The following is a 16,468-nucleotide window of genomic DNA, read 5'->3' as shown; positions in this document are numbered from 1 at the left end:
CACTCTCTTTTACGCCCTCCTCTTGTGAAAAAAACCTATCTCAGTTTCTTTTTCAAAAGCAGTTTCCCCAGATGTAAGAAGGTGACTCGCCACCTGACGTCAGTGCAGGACCACATGACAATAAAATGCTTGATCTGTACTAAGATGTGTGTGTGTGTGTGTGTGTGTGTGTGTGTGTGTGTGTGTGTGTGTGTGTGTGTGTGGGTGTGTGTGTAGTGCATTCCACATGATGTAGCCCCCTGTGCTAAGTCTTTAATCGATACATCTCCCTATCCTGACAGTAAGGACAGAGCCCAGATCTGAGATCAGAGCGATGGCGGTGTAAATCTTTACGGTTCAACCAGAGCCTTTTAAAGCCTGTCTATAATTGGGCTTCAGCCAGCAGCTGCCTCGGCTGCGTCTATCACCGTGGGCCCGGTCAAAGCGCCTGTTCCTCGGGGGCATAAACAAACACTGCACCTCCAATAAGGGCAAAAAAGGCACCTGTGTGAGGATAAAAAGAGAGGCGATGTGGCAGCCTGACTTGAATAAGCCCCTCTGCTGCCGTCTGTGGTTAGGGTATTTCTTGGAGAGGTGTTTTTGTTGAGTGAGGCTTTTTGTGCTATTGGATTATTACACCAACATGTACTGTACCTCTGAGTGCAAGCCGGGGAGACTTAGCTTACTGAGTGATTTCAAATAGAGGGTAATCCACTGCCATGTAATAGATGCTTTGTTGCCGGGCTGCTTTCAGGAAGCAGGAAAATGCTTGCACAGTTTTACAGGTTAGGATCATAAGCTTGCTGCTGTTGCCGCTGCTTTAGCTTGAGTTATTTTATTTCAGGCCAGAGGTGATATACTGTATCCTGAGAGCAGGAATGAGACAGAGAAGCAAATATCTGACAACCTACTTCAATCTCACACACACACACACACACACACACACACACACACACACACACACTTGTCCATTTTTACAAACTGCCAGCCAACTTTCTCTTTTCCTCTTTACTGAAACACTTCCTGAAGCAGAGCAGAGGAAACGACCAGAGAGCTCTGATATTGCACACACTGCACTGGGTGTTTGTGAACATGGACGCGTTCCACACACGCACACCATCTCTCAACAAGAACATTTTTGATTTTCTGGCACATGTGAAATCATACAGATGTCTGACAGAATTAAGGTCACGCAGACCCTTTAGCAACCCCTCGTGGCTCCCTGGATGCGGAAAGAAAAAAAAAAAGCCTGAACCGTTGTTGTTGCCTCTGAGTCTTTCAGTTAGCCGCTGAATGATACAGTTCCATGCTACATGTGACGACATGAAGGATAAACACAGAAAGAATAGAGACGTAAAAGTTGCTGCTGGCTGATTGTAAAAACTGCCATCACATGGCCTTGTTGTTTCTGATGATGATGATGATGATGATGATGATGATGATGATGATGACGACGATAGCAGTAGCTACTGTGGTCAGTAGTGCCATCAAAAGCCATTCAGCTCCAAAAAGAAAAAAAAATGTTGTGTAGATTCACTGAAAATCTAAGTAAAGTTTTTCACCACTGAGTCTTTCTCTTTTATTTTTAAATTGCTAACTAGCTCCACAAAAACTCAACCTTCACATCACTGTGATTTATGTTTATAGCAGCACCTATCAGAACAAAAATCAATGATCTGACTGCTCAAAAACCTGACTGCAGCTGTCATAAAAAAAAAAAAAAATCCCAGCAGGCCTCTGAAGTGTTGATTTGACTACCACTTGTGAAAATCTTTGTATTTAAATGGAGCCACAGAAACGCAATTCAGGCAAAGAGGGTGGAGCCTGGGGGAAACTGAGGAGGGATGAGGAAGTGGAAATCACCACAGCTGGTTGTGAAAGGTTGAGACACCTGTCAATCAAGAAAACTAACGTCCTAGTGGAGAGATAATTCTCAGAATAACACATCAGAGCAAATAACCAATTAGGCTCTTGGGACTTTTTTTAATGAAATCTTATGCAGGTAGAGATTCTCTTCAGCCAGCATCTACCAACCTTTTCCTGCACAACTAGCGGCCATCATGATGGTCACTTGACCCCAACTACCCAGCTACTCCTTGTGTGAATGTATAGTAAGAAAGCAGGGGTCAATGGTTGATAGTGGCCAAAGCAGACAAGTGTCAATGTGGAGGGAAACAACTTGTATGCCTTCCACTGGCCTCTCCTCCATGTGCAGGGTATATATGTGCATCTGTGCGTGTGTGTGCACGTGTGCATACATCGTTATCACCTGCAACAAACGCTATGGACCGCTATCTGGGCTCAATCTGCTCTTGGTTTACTGAGGAGGAGTGCCAGGGGTTATCTGTCCCTCTCTGATATGCACAGATAAGAGCCTTGGGCCCGCTGTTTAAACACCTGGGGCCCGGGGTATTAGAGCGCCCTCCGTCCCCCTTTGCCACAAAAGGAGAGGAAATGGAAGAGTGAGCGCTGGCTGCTGGCTGCTGCTGCTGCTGCTGATGATGAGGGGAATGTGTGTGAACAGTAATGAAAACAGGAGTGTGCACGCGTGCGGGGGTTAATGCTGGGGTGATTATTTTCCCCACCTCTCCCCTCTTGTCCAATACTTTCATCAATAATAAAAATAAAATGATCAAAAACAGAGAGGGGAGGCAGGGATTCATTGACTTGTCTCATTCATGCACCCCCTTTCTGCCCCCTGAAAAAAAACCTGCTCTTTTCTATGAAAACACAGAGTTAAAGCATTGATGGTTTTCAGTAATGTTTAACGCCTATATGTTGGAAAAGCTCTCCTTTAAAATAGGCTCTTTTTTCACTTATGTGATGTACATTACAGCGAGGGTCAGTCATTTGCATGAGAATGGACGATTAAGTGAAAGAGATAAACCCAAGGCTAGTTCCCGTGAATTGGATGCTGTGTTTGGAATACCAAGCAGTGGAGGGTTTTTTTTTTTTTCCTTCCCCCTGCCTCTGCAGAATTAGCCCCCTGCATCATGCATTTATTTTCCCAATAATCACTCAGGCCCTTCCTGCGTTGATTATTTTTTCAGTGCAAGGGTTACTAAAATATTGCTGTAATCCCGTCTCCCTGAAGCTGCAACAGCGCTCACCCTGGGCTTCCTTTAAGAAATAAATCTAGGGTTTGTCAGTGGGAGGGGGGGGGGGGGTGGACTGCTCGAGGAGAGACAGAGGAGAAAAGTTGTTTTGGTCAGATACAGATTGCTAAGATTCAGTAAACAGAAACAGGCACCTCTAAAGGCTCTTCTTTTAGTTTCATACATTTCTTTGAAAGGTTACTTCAAGATATGGCTGTATATTGAGTTTCACTACAGATAATGAAACTCTTCTTTAACTTACTTTAAATAAGCCAAAGTTGTGAAATATTAAATGTTGTTTAAATATAGGCAGCTGTACAAGAACTATGCTAAATTGTCAAGAATTTGCAAAATTTTGATTTGAATGAGAAGCTCTCTGATTTAAAAAAAAAAAAAAGAAAAGAAAAGACTTAATTCATTAAATTAAGAAACTAAGTGCTACTTCAAGGTAGCATCAATTGTGCTAACTTATCAGCACATGTTTCTTCCCCTCCCAAGGATGACTCCTCACAGACCACTTGTGGAGCCAATATACATTGTATTCAGTCTGGGTGGTTGTTTTTTATGATATGATCCAGGGCACAGAGGAATGAAAGGGAGCAAAGACTAAATTTATACAGGAAGTGGGTACTTTCTGGTGCATTCATTTTAACATAGACGCATGCACACAGACACCTCACACCAATGACCTGCACCACATCTGGAAACAATTACACTCGTGTTTGACTTGACCTGCCTGCACTATTTGAACCCTGCCAACTTTTTTATGTGTTTGTTGCAGAGGCAGCAGTGACCCTGACACAGTGGCTGCGGGGAAATGATGTGTAATTAGTCCGAGGGAACACGACTCCGCTCGTCTGAAATAAAACATCTTGTATTCACATCAAAAGACTCAGCACCTTTGCAAAGAAAAAAAAAAAAAGCACAGGCTTGATATGCTATCAAATGACCCACATTGGAATTTGCGAGGACACGAGCAGCGTCTGAATTATCAAGCATCTCAGGGTAGCACAGCAGACCTTTCATGTGCGGATGGCAAAGCAGACAGCAGATGATGCAATGTTTGATTTCTACACTTCAGGAGGCTGTCAGGACAGCGCGTACAATATTAAACAGTGTCGTGTCGGTGTATCAACCAGTTTAAATTAACCCATTAGTATGCTATGGGGCGAAGCAGGAAGATCAATGCATGAAACAGTTTGGAAATCTCCTTTGATACAAGATTTCCCAGCTTGAGCGAATTGATGAAATTCCTCTTGAAACACAGGCAACCATTTCACACGCCAGACTTTTCTCAAGACAGAGACAAGTGTAGCCTGTCCTTTAACACAGTGAGGCTACATTGCCGCATCTTTCACAGAGGCTATAGTGCATTTTAAAGCTGTTGTTAAAGCCTGCTTAGGAAGAACTCCAAAAACTCACTTCTACAGTTGCTGTTTTTTTTTAAAGATTCATAGTGTCAGCCCATGCAGAAATCCCCCTTTTATTCAATCAATAATGAGCACACATCATGAAGGCCACACAAATCTGTGAACTTTAAGAAGTCATCACAAACAAAAAAAAAAAAACTACAAAGTAACTGACTGACTTAAGTGACCACCAATATATAATGGAGTAAAAAAACTGCACAATACTGTAGCGTAGGACTGCAAAGAAGGACACCTCTCTTTTGGGGTAGTAGCTATTCTTTCATATTCAGTATTTTCTAAAGACAACATCGAGACAGATTTAGAAACTGAGCAGTTTGGACTAAATCAGTCCAGCTCTTAGCCGTGCATACCAAGATACTGGCTGACGCATGAGGGGACCGGTGATGGGGTTCAAATCCTCAAGTGAACTTTAACCACTGTGCATTCCTATTGATTTAAGCAAACATTACAAGGTGAGAAGGTGGCCCTCAAGGTAAGAAAAGGCCTTTAGTCAGAAACACACTGACTGTGCAAAACCCACAAAAGAAGCGATGCAAGAACATTCCTCAAGGCTGATAAAATTGTGACAGATGCAGAGACATATACGATGACAAAACATATACTGGACTAAGACAGGAAATGTGTGGGGAGTTTTCAAAACTTCCACAGGTATGTTTCCAGGCCTGTAAGATTTATTTTTATGCACTGATTGAAATAGCACTGTGCTGGTTTAATGCCACTCCCCTGTCCTAGAACTACCTCCTTGTCTCAGAGCCCAGGTTCAGCACTCATTTCCTGGGCTGACCGTTTACTCCAGCTATCAAGCTAATAAGGACCCCCCTTGTGCAGTTATGAGAAAGGGGAGGGGGACTGGGCCCAGGATGAGGGGGGACCACTTTGGTAAGTGCATGATAGCTGCCGTCCACATCTTGTAAGGTGTAACTAATTGTCTTAGACGATGTTACGACAGCACTGCTTCTGCAGTCACCTGGGCAGGCTTGGCATTTATTGAAGGGGAGGATGTCTGGGCCTGAGCTGCCAGCCACACAGAACTAAGGTTTGCGTCCATCAAAGGATGTCACTTACTCACACATAACAGATGTGTGGATGGGTTATTTTGTTGTTTTGTTAGTTGTCATGATCACAGACATTCAAAGTGAGTGGTGTAAGCTTAAGAAGGCAAATGACAAAACAACTGTATGTTTTTTTCTATTCTCAAAGCCAAAAACAGTCAACTCAGAACTGGGAAAGGATTATAATTGAGTCCCTGTTACTCACAGCAATTAGCACTTATGTAAGTAATATGTATAATTAGTAAGGTCTGTGGAAATTCTGAGGCCATATGTCTTAAGACTTTCACTTACAGTTGCACATGAAGGAAACTGCCAAAGAAATCTTGCATCAACCAAAATATGATTCATTGGAATAAAAAAAAAAAAAAAAATCTAATTTTAAATTAATTTTAAAAAACTGTTGTACTGGAAGGCTGACAAGGACCATAAATTTTAAAGCCAAAACAATAAGCAAGCAGCTACTCATAAGAAAACTTGGCTTACCTGTGCTGCTCCACAGCTTCGTTGTCTGGCAGTTCTGCACCGCAAACATTGCAACGTTCATGCTGGTTCCTGCCGTCTGGTTTCATGCCTGCTGCCAGCTCCCCGAGCTTGCTGAAGAATTCTCTCTGGATGAAGCTCTGAGGCAGGAGTCCCCCGTAGGCACTGAAGTCCATAGACATAGCCAGGGCTGGGGACATGGGGAGAGTGGAGGTCATGGATGCCGGCATTGACATGATGGCATCTGATTTGTGATTGACAGGTAGGGCGTACAGCGAGGCCAGGTGTTTCTCTGTCATTCCAGCCATTGCTTCCAGCCCCATCTGGCTGACTTCAGCTTGATGGTCACCCATGCCCTCGTCGCGGACGTAATGCAGCTCACGGGCACTGGTGATTACGCTGCTCCTGGTTGGTGTTCCGGGACCATCTCGGTTCCTCTCCTCCCCACTTCGCTCTCCGTTGCTGGAGGCACTGGACTCCATGTTCTGAGGGCTGTCATGGCCGTTGCCACCCATGTCCACTTGCATCATTTCAGTCTTGATCTCAGTCATCAGGTGGTGGGAGTTGCCATGGACAATTTGTTCACCACCAAAGCCCTGCTGGAGCAGAGACTGCCCGATGCTCATCAGGCTGTCCACAGCAGCTTTGGTGGGACTCAGGGTGGAGACACCGAAAGAGGTGGAGACCGAGGGACTCTGGTCCACCATGCCAGACATGGCGGAGACATGCTGGGTACCTGACAGATAGGGACTCTCTGCGGAATGCTGTTTAGAGTTCTTGGCTCCATTGTGGGCTTTGCGCTCGTCATCCTCCTCTGTGCTCCCGTCGTTAACATTAACCTCCACGTCATTCTCATCTGAGGACTGGATCGTCTCCAGGATCTTGAGGCATTGCTCTTCCAAGTACTCAATTTCCAGGATCTCTGCTGCATACAGAAGGTCATCTAAGTCCTCCACCTTGGCCTGTAGCGTGGCAGTGTAAGCATACTCCAAAATCTGCTGAAAAGTCTTTGGTGAAAGAAAGTCCAGGGTGTAATGCTGGCTGCTGCGGTGGAAGAGGATCTCAAACATTTTGCTGGTGCAGGCTAGCACAGTCCGGTGAGCGTGGAACTCCTGGCTGTCTACCATGATGACCACGTCACACAGAGTCCCAGCCAGACGCATCTGGTTGGCCTTCTGCAGCAGGGCAGTGGGGTGGTTGGGGTTCTGGAGCTGGATCATACCCATTTTAGTTAAATCCATTATGTCGATGCAATCCACGAGGCCGACTCATGAGGCTCGCCTTCCCCGCTCAGCAGTGTTTTTAGCTATCTTTGTAAACAAGATGAAACCTAGATGGTGAAACAGAATGAAAAAGGAAAATCAGTTCTGGTAAATTCTGATGCAACAGCAAACATGTTTTGCAGACCAGCTCTATTGGTCTTTACACTTTCAAATCCTAGAAATCTTATCCTCTTTAAAAAAAAAAAAAAAAAAAAAAAAAAAAGATTGAATAAATGAATGTTCTTTTAACATTCATTCATTCTTAACAGAAGCAAAAAATATATACTATTTCCCAAGCGTCACTTTCACAAAAAGTATGCAAAGCACATTCATTAATTACATCCTGAGTATAAAAATGCAATTAATTTGTCAACTAAATGTATTAAGAGTACACCACTATTTATTTTGCAAATGGTTAAGTGTGAAATCAGTGGAGTTTCAAATTGTGAAATATCCTGCAGGGATGGTAAACACACTGTGCAGTGGCATTGTTCTTAAAATCAGTGGATGGTACGGACTGTAGATTTCTGAGGGGAGACAATTTGTGAGCCGTCCAACAGGCTCACCCTGCATACCAATCAGTCCAACATATGTTATGTTAAAAAGACGTCTTCATTTGGTTATCTGATGGGGATGCACACCGGTTAAACAAGTGTGAATTGTGGTTTTATTCTGCTGCTTGGCTCACAAAGACCGTCAGCAGCCTTTCTGAAATTAAATAGCATCTTACTCAGTATTCCCATCACAGACGGGAGCAGAGAGCAGCGGCCAGAAATGGGAGGAAAGGAAAGCAGGATGAGGCACAAGCACACAACGGTGCCGCACCAAACACCCTGCCCTGCTCTCGGTCACTAACGTTGAAAATCCTAAATGAGGGATTGTCTCTGTGACTATTGTTAACTCAATTATTCAAGTTAACAGGGCAACATGTTGCTCGACCTCAAATCTACACCATACTTTGACCTACACTAAAATAATGAAGAAAGGCTTAGATTAAATGAACACTTTCACCACTATGTGCACTTTACGTGAACGATCATCTGAGACTCCTGTTAACATGACAATTCTACTTAACAGGGAAATATCTCCACCTTGTATCATGACCTACACTGAAAATTATTCTCTCGTCATTACTCTAATTAAATAAACACTCTTGGCACTACATTATATTATAGTTGAATGAATGAATGAATGAACGAACGAATGACTACCAGCCAAGCGCCTCCATTGACCCACATTCTGCATGAGCTTATTGACGGCCAATTTTTGTCTACTCAATGTGCTCAATATATCAGGTTTACAGCTCATTTTGTTCTGTTAATCTTTATTATTTTCTCTTTAGATTTTTCTCATTTTCAAGAACATTTTTACATTTTTTTGGAATTGTCAATGTCCTTTTTTCAGAGAGCTTCATTTTCTTTTTAACAAACAAATAATTGAGAGAGAGAGAAGTTTCTGAGCACTTCTTTTCCTTCCTCTCAGCCTGAGAACAATACACGCACAGACACTGAAAAAAGAGGAAATATTATCAGCCTTCAAACTAGGCCACTACATTCAAAAAAACAACAACAACAACAACAAAAAACCCATAATATCAATAACTCTCAGATATGCAAGATCACTGGAAAAACCTTCAATCACACAAGCCTAAAGCAAAATATGCAGAAGGTAAACGTTGCTGGCAGCTATTGTTTGTGGTGAGGATCATGGAAAATAAATAATCCTGCCGGCTTTTGGGTCACTGGGCAGTTTGTCTTTTCGGCACATTGACAAGATCGATATAGGATAGGTAATGATGAAACCACAGGTTCTCGTTTAACTGAGCTCTGCCTCTCAGTCAACAGAGGTCATGCCTAAAACCCGACATTATCTTTATTACAGGTATGCCAATAGCTGCGATTTATGGCCCGTCAATGATCAATGCTTGTTGCGCTCTGTGGGCCGAGCTGTGGCTTCACTGGGACACAATGCAAAGTTGCTGTTTGGAGACTTTATCACCCATGTTAGCTCTCTATTAATAAGAGGAAGGTCTGTGTGCGTCTAGACAGTGTGAATATCGGCCAGCCGCGCCAGACAAATTATACACAGCGTTATGCATTATGCAAAACATCGCGCACTACATTGAGTACATTAAGCCAGGAGAGATTTTCTCCCTGGAGGACAATGTAGACCGCTGACAATAACCACATTAGGCCGACTTCACCGAAAGGCAGCATAATCAATCCGATCACGAGTTGTCTGCCGTAGCGCGCCTTGGCGACCCAGCCACAACAAGAATAAACACCGTTCAATATTCCAGACCATGGGCCACACTGACAGACACAAATGTGCACAGAGCAAAATGCTTCAGCGTCTCTAAGGGGGACAATCAGGGACATTGAGCCTGCTAAAAAGTACACAGGAGACGGACAGCTGCCAGGATCTCTCGGCGATTCAAGGCAGCTCTCCTCTGATCCACGCGCAGGTGGACTTTGTTTGAGGCAGGGTGAAATGCTCAAACCCCGGTTTGTTATAATCAAGGAGAAAGGTGGCGATCTACGGAAAGCTGCCTAGAGGATAAAGAGAAAAAGTGAAAGGGGGAAGACAGAGATCAGACAGTCTCGATAACAAATCAATTTGCCAGTTCCCCACCTCACAGTATGCCGCGCTCGGGACTGCAAGCCGATTATTGGAAAACAATCAAACATCCAGATGCCTGTCAATCAAATGTAGTGTGACAGTACAGTGACTGGATTTGGGCTTGTTTCGAGTGAAGAGACCAATGTCTCCGGTCCTCATCATGATGTCATCACGGCTAAATGAGCCACACTGGTGTGTCTGGAGATACCAGGACTGACAGGAGTGCCGCTGTCTAAAAATTGCATAATTTCCATGAAAACGAGCAAAACGCGATTTCTCCAGTAAAGTCACATGGAGCGAGGCGTCATATGTTGTCTGGCTCCCGGTGAAACAGCCAGACCTCACGTCCTCTGGCTGCGATCTCCAGCATACTAAACCAGACCGAGAGGGGGGGTTGCGTCAACCTTAACATCTCTACAATAGGCTACCGTGCGTAAATGCAAACTTCAACACCTTGCAGCGCAATCAGGTAAACACTTGTTTCCATCGGGCACTCCGGTGCGCGGATCCAACTTGCGTGCCAAAGTCGCGTTTACTGTTAACTTCAGCGTGAGGTTGAACGGGGACAAGCAAAACGTTCCCCAGCGCAATACATGCATCAAAACATCCATATGGTGAATGAAAGTACACAGAGAAAACATAGACGCATGCAGAGTAGCGGGTCTGGCACTTGTCGCCGGGAAATTGCAGCTCCGTTTAGCCCGGGTTTGTACTCACCTAAGTTGCACGTTTTGATTCCGTATAGTGTAGGGGGACTGGGGCTACAGCATAGTAAGGCAGTTCGCAGTACCCGCTCTCTCAACACGCACTAACTCCTTTCTTCTCTCGCCTTAGCAAATCATCACGGCGCTGACGTCAACGCAGCCAGTCAGCCAGACGAGCAGCAGGCAGACGGGCAGCCGGCGCTGCGCTCCAGCCCATACAAACACTGAGAAAGTGAGACACCTAGGGGGCTGTCTCATGTCAAACGGCTGTGTTACAGTATGGCAGTGAAAGGTGAGCGACACTGCCCTCCCTCCAGCTGTTTGAATGCACATACAGCCTGCAGATGTTCTCAAACTCCAGCCAGGGGCAGACTTGATAGTTTGGCGGGCCTATAGGAAAAGTCAAATGTGGGTAGTACTCCTGGAACCCCCCCCCCCCCCTTTAACCATTTCACTAAGTGTATGTGGCAGCAGAGCACAGCGCAGATACTGTATGAATGCAAAGGTTAGCTGTACAGCACATGATCCATCCTCCATGGCAGAAGTCACACTGAAGGTGCTCACTGGATTATTTATTATACATTTTGAATATTCAAAAGTAGGTGAAAATCAGGTGAAAAAAAAAAAAAAATCAACCATACCAAAACCTGACAGGTGCAGTATCAGGCCCTTTTATCACAAGCCGAAAAATGTGTGGATCAACAGGTTAAAACAAATAATTGTCTTCATGTTTTATGAACTGGAAGCAAACACTTTTTGTTCTGTCATTGAATTTTTTTGCTATGCTATTTATATGCTTGTATTTCTATGCTAGCACTGTTTCAGGGCCTTCTGCTCTCTGTTATTTGAATTATTTTCTCGATTCAAACTACCGTCTCTCTGACAGTAGAACTGCAAAATCATGAACGACAGGGGAAAAACCGATCTTATCATCAATTATTATATTATTCAATGGCAGTGCATAATGTTAAACTATACCAGTGTTTAGAATCATCACCCTGGCAGTGCTGAACCAGCGCATCCACAGCAAGAAATCACAGTTAAGCAATGGTTGTGTGACAGACAGGTATCTCCGCCAGAAACCTGGACAGATGCCAGAGCCATGCAACAGGCCATGTGACCACATATCACAACAACATAGGTGAGGGTGGAGCACCCCAGCAGTGCCAGCCAGCAGCACACAGCATCAGTGAACATTAGTATGACCACGCATCAACACTCATTCTATACATACACATTTAATGTTAATTAAGATGCCAGATTTCATCCTGTTAAGATGCAATAACTTTGCATGTAAAGATGTAAAGATTGTGTGTGGTAACACACATTTTGGCCAAGCGGGTTGCAATGTTTTACAAGCAAAACCACAGGGCAAAAACTTTAGCCTTTTACTAAATTATATCTTCTTGAAAGGGGCCAAATAATGAAGGAAGAGATATACACTGCTCATTTCAAGAATTTGCCAGAATCAGACATCATTTTCTTGAGTCTCTTACTGAAGCAATCCTGTTTGAAAATACTGGCAATAATCTGAAGAAAAAAACATGAAACTGAAGACAATGCACTCGGAGTAAGTGGTTCCTGTTTTATAGAAAATACATCCTTAATGATCAGTATAGTTAATGACTTTCAGCTGGATGGTTGTGCAGTGCATTAACAGCCCTTAATTGTCAGCATTGCTCTATTTTTCCACTTGCTTTTTCTGTTGACCAATAACCAGAAATGCAGTGGATCATACACCTTGTTTGGCCCTATATGGCCAAGCTCTTGGAGTCTCTTATAGTAAAAGCATACTTTAGAGCTGTAGAACTTGATTGATGTTTTGCCTTAATGGTGATCATTGGCTGGAGGCAATTCTTTACCCAATGGTTTAATTTCACTATATTTTAATTCTGTTGTTAAGTTGCCTTTAAGTGCTCCCTGTAAGTTTTTACTTTCCCAAAGTAATAAATACAAACTGTCCAGCATTTAGAATGAAGAGGAGAAGACAGGCATTATGTTTTTATATTGATATAATCTGTCTAGACATTTCTGTTCCTCAGATCCTGTGGCCCTTGGCTCTGTTAACCCCCTTTACTTTTTCTGGTAAACATTTTCAATTCTCTATTAAAATATCTCCACAACTAGTTGATTAATTGACATCATTCTGTACAGATAATCATGGTTCATAGATGATGCATCCAAATTACTTTGTTGATCCCCAGATTTTTTATATCATGGCGGACATTTTTCCTTTTGAGTTTTTTACTGCTATCACGCTCAAGTGAATATTACAGTTTACAGATAAGATGAAATACATTCATAAATTGCTTTAGTAAATGGTTCAGGCATACGTATTGTCTTAGACAGAAAGTCCAGAGGTCAAATATATTCAGACAGTGTGGAGAAAGTAGATAAAAAATACACCCAGCTGAGGATTTCTGAGTTCCTTAAATAAGGAGCTTTGCCAGGTGGTGCAAGAAGAACCATTTACAACACAACTACAGCGAGACCAAAAAGCTGGAAGTGCCTCATCATCCAGGATGATGAGTTTAGTCATCCTTGTGCCTCAGGCTCACATCAACACTCCACTGACTGAGGCTGATAAAATGGAAGCAACGGACAAGTCAGGTCAGAGCGGACTATCTGAGGGAGACCGGGGTCGTTCAGTGTCTGCAACAGATCACTCAACGTGTTCAGTCAATCAGCAATGGTTGACAGCACACTCGGGTTTCTGGTGTGCTGAGGGGAAAATATTAAATAATAATATTAACAAATAATAGGTTTGTTGTAGCCAAGGCATGAAGTCTACTCCACAGTGTTCTTCAGTGTGTTCAAGAGCTGCCAACTTTGACCCAAAAAAGGCCTTTTGACTGACAGTGTAAACAACAAATGACAGATAAATGCTTTGGCATGACATTAAACAGCGGTTCAGGTCTACTCAAAAATCTTCACGGCTACAACAAAGCTTCCTGCAAGGTCTCTCAGATCTAGCCTTTGGCTTTTTCTTTGCAATAGTCTTACTGATTCAAGTCATTATTTATTTTCATTTCTGGATTTGTTTTATTGAAGAAGTGCCTGTCAGATTGTCTAACACTGTCTAAAACACCCTTTCAGTTTTTGGCCGGTAGGTCAAAAGTGTGAACACAAGGCAGGGTTTAAACCTTGCTCTCAAACTTTCTCTTTTCATATTTTACTCTGTTACTTGTCGTGCGTACAACCAAGTACAACATCATTAATGCCTTTGAGAAGACACAATTGGATTTTTTTTTCAGACATCAAAGACACACATAGGAATTCCAGTGGAGCGGTTGGGGAATCAGTGGGATGCTGCCAGAGAGAAGCTACGACAGCAGGCTTTCTGACCCACCTGTGAGCATGGCCCTTCTGTACAGATTCAAACACTTTTACCTTTAGACGTGGTTGGACAACATAATGAATGAACTAGTTCATTTGAAGCATACTCAGACCTTAAGTTACTGCTTCTGCTCCTGGCCCTTCTCACTGCAGCTGTATTGCAGGATTTCACATACAGTTCAATTATTGCATTTCAATCATCTTAATCAGTGTATGGTCCTGTGCTGCGTATGCCTGTGACATTATGTGTTTTCTTAAGAGACGTTTGAAGCTTAAGTAGTTTAGGCTTAACGCCTGCCACCAACGTGGAAGCACAAAAGTAATATTTGAGCCACTATAAGAGGGCAGTACTGGTGCTGTAATAAGCTGAGACACATGTTAGGTAAGTGTGCTATTTAAATTTTGATATCTCCTTAATGAAACAATTAAGATGATTCTCAGCATTGCCTCCAAAAGACATTAGGGAAAATGTATATTTTCTAATCTGTATATCTGTTTTTACTAAGATTTTGCATAAATTTAAATGTGTAAATATATTGGGAATGGCCATTTGCTTTTACAGTACAATCATGAATAATGTATTTGTTGTGTTCTTATCTATTTTCTTTTTGCCACTGCTGCATTGACCCACTTTCCCCCGATGAAATCATGAATTATAGTATAATCACCAAAATGAGTTGTATTTTGGTATCTTCGACGAAATGAGGATTTTGGTGTCAGATTGAAAAAATAGTAAAAGCTCAATTCAATCAAACGACAACATCATTCATTCTGGTGAAGAAATGTCTTTATGTTAGTCCGGACTGTTTAGTTATTTGTTTGCCATTGAAGTTTTTACTTTCAAAGATCATGAAAGCACAAGATTACAGCAATTCAAATATCTATCTTCCTATCTACTCTAATTTTAAAACAGCAACAGGTCTAGGTTCTTGCATCAGGTTCTAAGCAGTCACACAGTTTATAGCTGTTTCAAAATGGAAAGCATAGGTTTGAAGGGGGCTTTCAGGGAAATCTCATTTCCTTTAAAATACAGTGGTGCTCTGGGAATTTTTAGATTCATCTGGGCACGGATCACAGAGTGCTTCATTACCTTTGAGCTGCGTGCTGTGCAGGCTTATCCAGGGATAAAGAAAAAGGCACTCCCTTAATCTGGCAATAATCCACCGTTTTACTGAGGGAAAGGAAGATGAGGGCTAAATTATAAAAACCAGATCATCACTGCACTTTATAATAATACCAAGAGTTAGAAAAAGATGGGCTGCCTGGAAGTTTTGGTTTTGGTTTGTAGCTGAGGTTAGAAATGGGGCCATTAACTGTCAGTGAAGGGCTCCTGTTTGGTTATCTACAGTGGACTGCATGTGTTTCCTTTCTATTCTATTTTTTTTTTCTGTGCAGGAACAGGATGATGAGTTATAAAGAAACACCAGTAGAATTCCATATTTCATGGTATTACAAAAAATGTACAAAAACTAAATATACACAGTTTAGGAGTAAGGACAAATGAGTGAGTATTACTGGTACATTTATCTCTGGTGAACTTTTGCTCACAGCATGCCTCCCACTAACTTTTTCATGCTAATTAGGTATTTTCTCATTCAAAGTGTGCTCAGGATCTGTGATACCATCTAAGTTTTACTTTAATACTGAAAATAATTAGAGCAGTCAGATCAGAATTATCAAACTGACAAGCACAGGTACTGTAATACATTTCAAGTCAATCCCGCATTCACTGTCCTGCTGCTATGAATGCTCTTATAGATTCATCCGCCACTGAAAATAGTCCCCAACAAATGCATGATTTACATCTGTTTGAGTAACATTTGCTAAAAACTACAGTGTTTTAGGAAATCACTGAGTCTTTCATTTTTTTGTTTTTTTAATGATCTTTGTCTTGGCCAATTCTAGTGATGTTAAGTCATTTATTTCACGCATCGTTTGAACTTTTACCACAGTGTTTTTGTCTTACTATTCTTTCATAGGTATTTATTCTTTTGCACAGTACAATGTAAAATTTGGAAAGTGCTACATAAACACAGGTTATGATGAAAGATGGAAAAAAGAAGGAATTTGTAGGTCCATTCTGGTGTAATTGCCGACAAAAACTTAGTTGAACAGGCAAACCAGAAACCCCCCATTGTCTGTGTCCTGTGTCGGCATGGTGCATGGAGGAGGTGTGTGTGCATGTGTGTGAGTGTGTGTTGGGGGAGTATAGGCCCCACACAGTGGACCTTTGTGAAACTCTGCCCATGCAGCCAGACTGAATGGACTCTTTTTACACTTGTGTAAACCTGGGGGCGTCTCCGGCACTGAGGCCACACCTCTTTGACCCCTGACCCTCACCTCTGACCTTTTCTGGATTTGGTTGGGAAGTACTTTTTGCTCACCATGTGCTCATGGGTAAAACCAAAAATCACATAGTTAGGATCTAAGTTTAACTCAAAGCCTCTAAAATACGTAACAAATGAGGTGCACATGACAGTTCAAGCAGTTGATTGTAAAGCTGTTTAACAA

The 16,468-nt window shown here is 42.5% G+C and overlaps 1 protein-coding gene and 1 long non-coding RNA gene across 5 annotated transcripts in view; one reads left to right on the top strand and one right to left on the bottom strand.

Moving 5' to 3' along the window:
• Positions 1-16,468, bottom strand: part of zbtb16a (zinc finger and BTB domain containing 16a) — a 167,066-nt gene that overhangs the window by 135,996 nt on the left and 14,602 nt on the right. For 2 of the 4 annotated variants that reach the window (XM_071506567.1, XM_071506570.1), the window contains exons 1-2: positions 10,635-10,789; positions 6,040-7,366 (exon numbers count right to left, since the gene is read on the bottom strand). In XM_071506567.1, the coding sequence (XP_071362668.1) occupies positions 6,040-7,277 (1,238 nt within the window). In that variant the 5' untranslated portion in view covers positions 7,278-7,366; positions 10,635-10,789. Of the gene's footprint in view, positions 1-6,039; positions 7,367-9,929; positions 10,373-10,634; positions 10,790-16,468 lie in introns of those variants that run through there. The other 2 variants (XM_071506569.1, XM_071506568.1) reach the window with 2 other exon arrangements.
• Positions 10,396-15,675, top strand: LOC139637694 (uncharacterized). Its single transcript, XR_011694666.1, has 4 exons — positions 10,396-10,622; positions 10,752-10,913; positions 11,684-11,762; positions 12,664-15,675. It is a non-coding gene; the product is annotated as an uncharacterized lncRNA (long non-coding RNA).

This window comes from Trachinotus anak, unplaced genomic scaffold (assembly GCF_046630095.1).
Source record: "Trachinotus anak isolate AG129_WGS33_773 ecotype Australia unplaced genomic scaffold, CSIRO_AGI_Tana_v1 ptg000020l, whole genome shotgun sequence".
In the NCBI taxonomy this organism is placed as follows: Eukaryota; Metazoa; Chordata; class Actinopteri; order Carangiformes; family Carangidae; genus Trachinotus; species Trachinotus anak.
Note: the sequence above shows the minus strand (reverse complement) of the source record. Positions and strands in the feature narration are given on the sequence as shown.